The sequence below is a fragment of the Cariama cristata genome, unplaced genomic scaffold, assembly GCF_000690535.1.
Source record: "Cariama cristata isolate BGI_N322 unplaced genomic scaffold, ASM69053v1 scaffold9185, whole genome shotgun sequence".
NCBI classification, from domain to species: domain Eukaryota; kingdom Metazoa; phylum Chordata; class Aves; order Cariamiformes; family Cariamidae; genus Cariama; species Cariama cristata.
The window spans coordinates 69,280-77,542 of NW_009616932.1; the positions used below are offsets into that span (position 1 = coordinate 69,280).

Below are 8,263 nucleotides of genomic sequence, written 5' to 3' on the forward strand. Positions count from 1 at the left end.
TCCACTCAAGGTCCCTCAACTGTCATGTTAAGACCTCTCAGAACTCCACAAAAGCTAGGTACAAATGGATGACTAAATAGGAACTGAATAAATACCTAACAGTTTGGCCAAAAATACCATATCATAATATGGTCATAATATGTCTGGGACACAGTATCTCCTTCCTAACTAGGAGTTAGGCCACATAGAGCTATTTGTTTATTTCATAAATGATTCTTGAAACAGAGTACATCTCTCATGATGTGCATGGAACTCATGATGCCAAGAAAACTCATGATTTGAGGAACAATCATAAACAATATTTTGCCTCTGCTGCTTTGATAAAATCATCAGAAACTCCCAGTCAGGTAAGTCTTAGAAATATTTTTAAGAAAATAAGGCTATCCTGAGAGGTTTCATATCCAACTTTCTTTTTCACAATGATATAAAGCATTAAATTGCATATGCTTATTGCCTATGTAGTGAAGGAGGATTAAAGAAGAGCACATAGCTTGTGCTTGATCTTTATAAGCCCAATAATGCCAACTTCAGCTTTCCTAGAATGTAAGAAAGGATTGATTGTGCACTACCACCTTTCATTTCTAGCAAGCAAGCTCTAACGCACAATGTGCATATTTCCTGTTGAGTTGGAACTGATGGAAATTCAGCACAGGACACTACAGGATATCCTCAACTATTCCAAACCTTCAGCTAAGGTTTTCCATCTATTATTCATATGCCAAATTGAAGTCCTGCTTCAATCTGCCATCCCATTAAGCTGCCAGAACAAGACTTCAGGTAAATGAAAAAAATATATCTATCTTGTTATAGCACTTCCCCAACTTCAGTACTAACTGAAGATGTTATCTTCCCTCATAATTCAAAGTGATTTTATCCTACCATCAACTGCAAAAAAACTATTTTAAATAATGTAGGAATACAGTATTAAATTTACTGTATAACATGTCTCCACAGTTTTTATTCTCTTCTGTGAATCCATGTCTTCCCACCTGGGCATTATCTGGAAGCTCAAAAAAAAACAAAACCACAAACCCAAACCCACAAAAAACCCCACCAAACCCCCACAACAACAGCCACCAAAAGTCTGTCCACCTGCCTGCTGGCAAGACCATGTAACAAATACTAAGACTCCAGTTCACAGTGCACCACATGACAAATATCAAATTTCCAGTTCACTGCACTAAAATCCTCCTGGTGCAACATGAGACTGAACTGCACATGAAGACTTGACAGTTCCCAAACAATTTTTTTCCCCATGAGTTTGTTTGCTGTAAAATAACACATAGAAGCCTATATAAATGGGTTAAGGACACCCTCAAGTCCTCACTTAAGGCATTTCAGATTAAGGACAGGAATATAAAGGGAGAGGCTTTACAGCAAAGTATCTTTTGACAAATTTTACAAATATAAGTGAAGTGCTCAGACACAGAAAAATCCTGGCAAGAGAAAGTGAATGCCAAAGAATCATTTAACCCCAAATCAATTACTACTTGTCAATTAACTGTACTTATAATCATATATGCGTCTCAGGCAGGTTTGTTTCCAGATAAGCAAACAGCAAAGCAAGTCATCATTAATTACATCAGGAAAGTCACAAACAGGGTTTACTGTCTTTAATGTGATGATGGAGGTTTAGGAAAAAACAGAAAGAAGAAAAGAAAACAAACTTACTTGTACGCCAATGTTGCACTAAAATGCTGTTGGATATACGCTTCCAAAACAGTGTTAAAGTGTTGAAACTTACGGTCTGCAATGAGTCCTATGATATATATCTAAAAAGACATGGACATAATTAGTATTTTTCATAAAGTCACATTTTAAATTTAAATATTAGTCTTCTGAAATATTTTTTTAGTAGTCCAGTATTTAGAGTTTTTAAAGAAATTTGCTTTTCACTCAAATAGTAATATTCCATCTGTTCTGTAGGGATTTTAAGATTTTAAGACTAATTCCCTGAAATAAACAACTTGATAGCTCATTCAAAATTATAGGGTTCTGTTCTTTGACAAATAAAATCCTTTGGTGGTGATTCTTACCAGTGCATCAAAGACAAGGATGTCATACTCATTACTCTGGGAATGTTCCATCATGATGTTAAACAGGGCATCCAGCGTATCTTGGAGAAACTATAGAACAACGCGAAATGGCAAATTGGCAACCAATTCAACTTGAAAATCTCACAAGTCAGTCTTCATATAGTAGACTTGGTTTCTCTCAAGTTAGAATTTTAAAGGCCTTCACTGAAACATCACTAACATCACTTAAATTTAGAAAACATTTCTGAGGATTTAGGCTCTAGTTTATTTAATTTTAAGAACCTACATCCTCAGGCAAGTGAGCAAGCAATGATATACGTTTAGCTCAAAGCTTATGGAAAAGCTAACAGAATTATATAAATGACATAACTATTTAAAACTGCGTTCCGTGTTCCTTAGTGATACAGATTAGGAGTTGCTATTTCCACATATACTTGAAGATTAAAAGCACACTTCATACATCTGTGGTCTCAAAGCCCATTTTAAAATCAAAGGAAAGTATCCCTGTGACTCGGGACTCAAATCTTTGTTTAGTTTAAAAACCCAAGCCTTTCAGCGGTGGGTTTGTTTTTTTTTTTAAAGTTCTCCTTCCTCCTTCTCTCCACAGAGGCATCTAATGCTTGTATTTAGAGCAACATAAATGCAATAGTGTTTGCACTTTCCAAAATATTACCACCTTTTTACTCATATTATACTCATTAAATTCACAAAGCACTTCATTGGGTATATAATACACTTTTTTGGTTAATATCAACACATAAATTAATATAAAAACTAAAGAGAAAGGAGTAGGACTTGTTTGTGATGTTTCAGATAGACAAAAGCAAACAGTTGAACAGAGACTGTGGAAACTATTTTACCATTACTGCCTTCCTATCCTATCAAGTTTTTAAATAAAATTTTATGTGCATGTTTAAAATTAGCATCTATCTGTGATATATACATAAGCACCTGGCCAAAGTAGCAATGACTCCAAATAATATTCTTGGTATTGCATTCCCCATTCATGCACAAAGTTTCAAGCAAAATAAAAGAACAGAAAGCAGAAAAGGATCCTAATAAATTAGTTACCAGTGAAAGCAGGCTGATTTCACTAGTAATCTCGCAAATCTTCACAGCCCAGCAGTAGCCAATACCAGACATGTTTGGGAACAACAGGTAGAAAAAAAGATGGCTAACGCTATGAGGAACTCTGTCCAGGTGCTTGCCTCCTTGGTCTCTCTAATGAAGAGCTTTGCTCACATCTTTTGCAAACTGTCCCTAACAAAGGCATTACACTGAGTGACACTCATAAAGAATCCTGTCAATTATACTTTCTTTTAATTTCTAGTTTACTGTAACTGACCCTCCAGTTCCTTTTTCTTTTTGAAACTGTGTAGCTTTTTTTCTGCCATGGTATGAAGGGACATGAAGAATAACTATTATTAGAAAAAGTATATAAAGATATACCTTCACAACTTCCTCTCCATCCACAATCTTCAGTTTTTCCAGGTTCTCCTGAAGCAGCTCTGGCTTCATACGCCACTTCAAGAGACCTAGTAAGCCCACTAATAGAAAATAAGTGGACAGACATTAAAGTTTAAAATGTGATTTATCATTTGTGCAAACATCTTCCTTCTAAAACTTCCATCTGTTTAGAAGATACATACCATTCTGAGTTAACTTTGTAGAACAAACAAGAGTTGAAATATAAAACGCATCTCGTGAGCTTACTGAGAGCCCCCCTACAATACTTGAGTTCCTGACTATGGTTGCTCCTTTATTTTCTATGTGTTGACGTGTAGAAGGTAGTGTCAAATAAGCACTAGCATCCTCCATTTTTTTACTGTCCCCCTGAAAAACAACATAGTTTATTACGCATTTTACACCACTGGATTTAAAATTAGGCTTATCTTGTACTTTCTACAAAAGTAAACAAAAGGTATGTTTCCATGGACTTCAATGCATGCATTAAAGGATAAAGAACATCCAAATCCCAGTGTAGCTTGTACAGGTAAACCAAGAGTCAATGTTAGCAAGAAAGGCTGCAATGAACATGGAGGCAAAACATCACATGGAAATTATAAAGGTATGTCTTTTAAAGTGTAGTAAGAAACTATGAGGAGTGACATCACTGGCAGAGTAAAAGCAAGAGCCAATTTCTCATTAAAATGTCAATAGCTATAGAACACAATAGTCTATTTAGCATCACCTTGAAGACTGTACACAAGATACAGACAATACGGTTACGATGTCCGCACACAATGTAAGAATAGAAAATGAAACTGAATAGGAAAAGAATAACAGTGCTATTTTAGTATGCCCACTATAACTTAACACCTGGACCTTTAAAATAGAAGATTCAGGGCATGGTAAGATTATATTTTAAATTGGACAATATGCTGCAGTAAGTGACTCAGATATCATGGAATTTATGCTTTTCAATAGAATGAACGGTACAAAAAACAGAGAGCTAACAGGTATCTTTCCCTCTTCTATTTCATCAAGTTGCATGCCATAACCCTCACAGATGTCTTTTTTTGTGTCTCAACTTTTGATTCATACCCCAGACAGGAAAGCAGCTTTTAGATAAAGACAATTAAAAAACCAAATCATACTCCTCAATGTTCAGAGAATATAATTTTTCTTTAACAAAACTACTTAAGAAAATTTCCCCAATGTGTTTGTGAGCTCTATCATTGAAAGCTACACCACCATGACAGATTTTACTCAATTGCAGACCTTTATTCTACAATTGCGCATAAACAAGGAGTTACAAAACCCATAATCTAGAATGGTTTTCTAAGATTTTGGGTTTGTATCTTGTTCTGTGACTGTAGGTGTGCTGTCTCTACTACCTATCAAACAAAAAGCAAGGTTAAAAATTGACTATGAAGAGACCTCGCCAGACAAAAGGCAAAATCCTTATGCAGCAAAACTGACAGGATTACTAACTTTTGTGATTGTATCAAGCTTGCCAAATAATTACTTGTCAGAATTTCTGGAACCAGAAGAGAATCTTGACTTCCTCTTTTCGAGAAAAGTTAAGACAACAATTGGAAAAGACTTGAAACTTTGATCCAAAAGTCTCTCAAAAAGATTCAGTGCCTGAAGGCAGTGAAAATAAAGTACACTGTTCAAACTTTGCAGCTCTGAAATTACTTATTTTGAGAGGCCAGATGTACAACTGTTTGAAACACTTACAGCTTACCATTACTGTTTTTAATACTAGAATAGGCAAACATATGTCAGAAAATCTGTCTGTTTCTCCCAAACATAAACTAGGTCAACTCTGTTTAGCATTTGTCATTTATGCTGTCACTTAAGGAAAAATTACCAGGTTGATGCAAGAACAAATTAGATGGAATTTCATAACCAACATTAACCACAGTCATACAATGTGATCATTACTCTCCTTCAGGTGTAAGTATTTATAAATGTTGGTATCAATTAAGAGAAGATAAATAACTATATGCTGCCATTAATCTTTGTTTAACTTGATTTAGTTGTACGTATCTCACTTGCCATTAATGTTACAGCAAACTAGCCTACTGAGAAGAGCACTAAGAAATATCTAAAGTAAAATTTCTTCTGTATTGGAAGTGATTTCTGGTTCTTAGTTCCTGTTAGACACTATTGTCCAAGGGGAAAAAAAACACCACCCCAAAACCAAGTCTGGAAACATCTGTTCCCTGCTTCAGTTCAAAGTCAAAAATGCTTCCAGTGTCCAAGCAGGGCTAGCCAAAAACCAAATTCCTGAAACTCTCACTTTTGTACCTGCACAAAGCAGTTTCAACCAACCAATTCCCTAAGATTACATTCCCCAATTATTCATGTGACCAAGAATTTAAATGAATCAAAACAACACTTTATCCTCCCCCTTCAGCAAGAATAATGGTACACATGCAGATACTGAGCTTTAGCATAACTTCCTTTATACTACAGAAGGACAAAAGCACAAACTTCAGTAAAAGCAGTAGGAAAAGTAACTGTCTCTCATTGTGCTTAGATAACATCTCTCTGAGTAAAATTTAGAGCAACATTTACTGACCACGGAACAAGTTATATCTTTTTTTTGTTGTTGTTCAGATGCAAAACATAATATTTATCTTTGCTAGAATACTATAATTAATCTAGCATCAAGTACGTAAACAATGCAGTCAAAGACAACAGTGTGAAAAAAAGCTGTCTCATGAGGGAAAGAAAGGAAAAAAAATTGATTCAATACCTTTAGGACTAACAAGTCATGGATGCCATCCTGAAGAGTTGTTCCATCCTCCTTCATTAGTCTTATGTAGGCCATAGCAAAATTCTTTTCTCCTTTATCTTTAGCTGCAAAACAAAATCTTTTCAGCTGACTATCCATCAATGAATTAAAATTTACTACAGTAAAAATTCCCTACTTACATTCCTGAGATGACCTGTGTCTGAACATGAAGCGCAGGTGTATCCTTTGCATGTCTTCAATAGGGACTGCTACCTTTTGTAAAATCGGAAAATAATCAATAGAGGTATGAGGGATGGGGGCAGAAGGTGGTTTCACCTGTAATGAGCTCCTATTTCAGAATAAATAAACACCACTTCTACCGGCTCCATAGTGCCTTTCACAGACCATTTAAAACTATTTGAGCCCAATCACAGTAGCAGAAGTGGTGGCTGGTGAGCAATTATCTGTCAGGCTTTGCTCAAAGTCTAGCACCACCAAAGAAATGAAGCACTGAACTCAGTGAGTTAAAGCACACCAGTGCTTGTGCACCAGAAAATAAGGATACTGCAGTCTTACTACTTACCTGTTAACCATACGGAATTATGCAACATCTCTGCACTACGAAACTTCCACATTTCATATACACAAATTGATGATCAATTTAATATACAGGTGAAAAAGGTATGAAAATTCTAGCAAAATAAATCAAGTATATTTTTGTGATTGAATTTAGTTTCAAAACCTTGAGTAGAATCTCAGGCAGTCGTGCTTTATTCTTAGAGTAGCACACCTACCATTAACAAATACGCAATAAAAAGAGGCCAACTGCCTAAGAAAAGGCACAAATTTTTATATTACCAAGTTTATAGCTCTAAAACTTTGAAGACTTGTACTCCTTTGAGTTCATTCACAACTTCCCTTTACAAGTCTTACTGCATAACACTCCTTCACATTAACTATGCTTTTCAAAAGCATCTACAGTCAATGATTTTGTCTAAAAGTCTGAATTACAGAATAATTTCAAAAATAAACTAATATAATAAGCAATAAACTTAATAGGTCAATGTTTTCAAAACAACAAATAAGCTGCTGCTTTAAGTGACACTTACACTCCCTCCCTGTCCTGCCCAATTTCAGCAACACACCTTAGCACAACAATTGCAGGCTTGTCATCCATGGCAATGTCATCTTCAACAGTCATCTTCACAAAAAATCATGCTTGCTAGCAAGCCTGAGACATGCTTTATAAGAACTACTTCTGGAAACTTCTAGGCATTTTCCAGTCAAAGACATTGAAGCTAGATTAGATAATTATTGGTGTGTGTCTAAAGTAATCCAAGGCAGTTTTTTCTCTCTAAATTTTTTTTGTTGTTTTTTGTTTGTTTGGAGGGGGATGTTTTGTTGGTTGGGTTTTTTTGGTTGGTTTTTTGGTTGTTTTTTGGGGGTTTTGTTTCTTTGTTTGTTTTGGGGTTTTTAAATCATGCAATTGAAGCTCCTCATCTCCATTGTTTCACCACTACAACAAATGCAGTATTTCATTTTTGATGAGCCATGTTAGCACATAAGGTTATCTAAGATGACCTCATTTGTTTTGCTAAACAAAATCTTGACATTTTCTAGGCCAAATTTGAAGCCTCAGTAACCACGTATCTCTAATAACTGATGCATGACTAAGGTTCCATCCTTCTAGCTGTATTCAGGACTAAATTTGTTTTTAGAAAAAAATGATGCTGTGCAACTTTTCTGGCTGAGGTACCGAGACATTAAGACAAAAAAAAGCAAGTGAAAAGTACCTACACCATACCTTTAACGTTTCCATCCAACGCGGCTGTTTGACCTGATAGTAAAGAACTGATCTATATTCACTCACGGGTTTGTCCCCTGCTCCCAAGCAAACGGCGTTCTTACAAAAAGAAGGAAAGAAATAGTGCTTAGTGGCTCATTAATTCCTGTAAATTTTTACAACTTGAGCAAAACCCAAGAGACAAGGCACCGAACGAAAGCCTCCCCGGGCGTGCGGGCAGCAGCTTTACCTCAGCGC

The 8,263-nt window shown here is 35.8% G+C and overlaps 1 protein-coding gene across 1 annotated transcript in view; it reads right to left on the reverse strand.

The window, feature by feature from the left end:
* DOCK2 (dedicator of cytokinesis 2) overlaps positions 1–7,423 on the reverse strand; it is a 46,870-nt gene extending 39,447 nt beyond the window's left edge. Inside the window, exons 1-5 of the mRNA XM_009700331.1 lie at positions 7,332–7,423; positions 6,423–6,571; positions 6,244–6,347; positions 3,686–3,869; positions 3,542–3,583 (exon numbers count right to left, since the gene is read on the reverse strand). Of these exons, the coding sequence (XP_009698633.1) occupies positions 3,542–3,583; positions 3,686–3,869; positions 6,244–6,347; positions 6,423–6,571; positions 7,332–7,423 (571 nt within the window). The remainder of the gene's footprint in view (positions 1–3,541; positions 3,584–3,685; positions 3,870–6,243; positions 6,348–6,422; positions 6,572–7,331) is intronic.
* Positions 7,424–8,263: the final 840 nt, after the last annotated feature.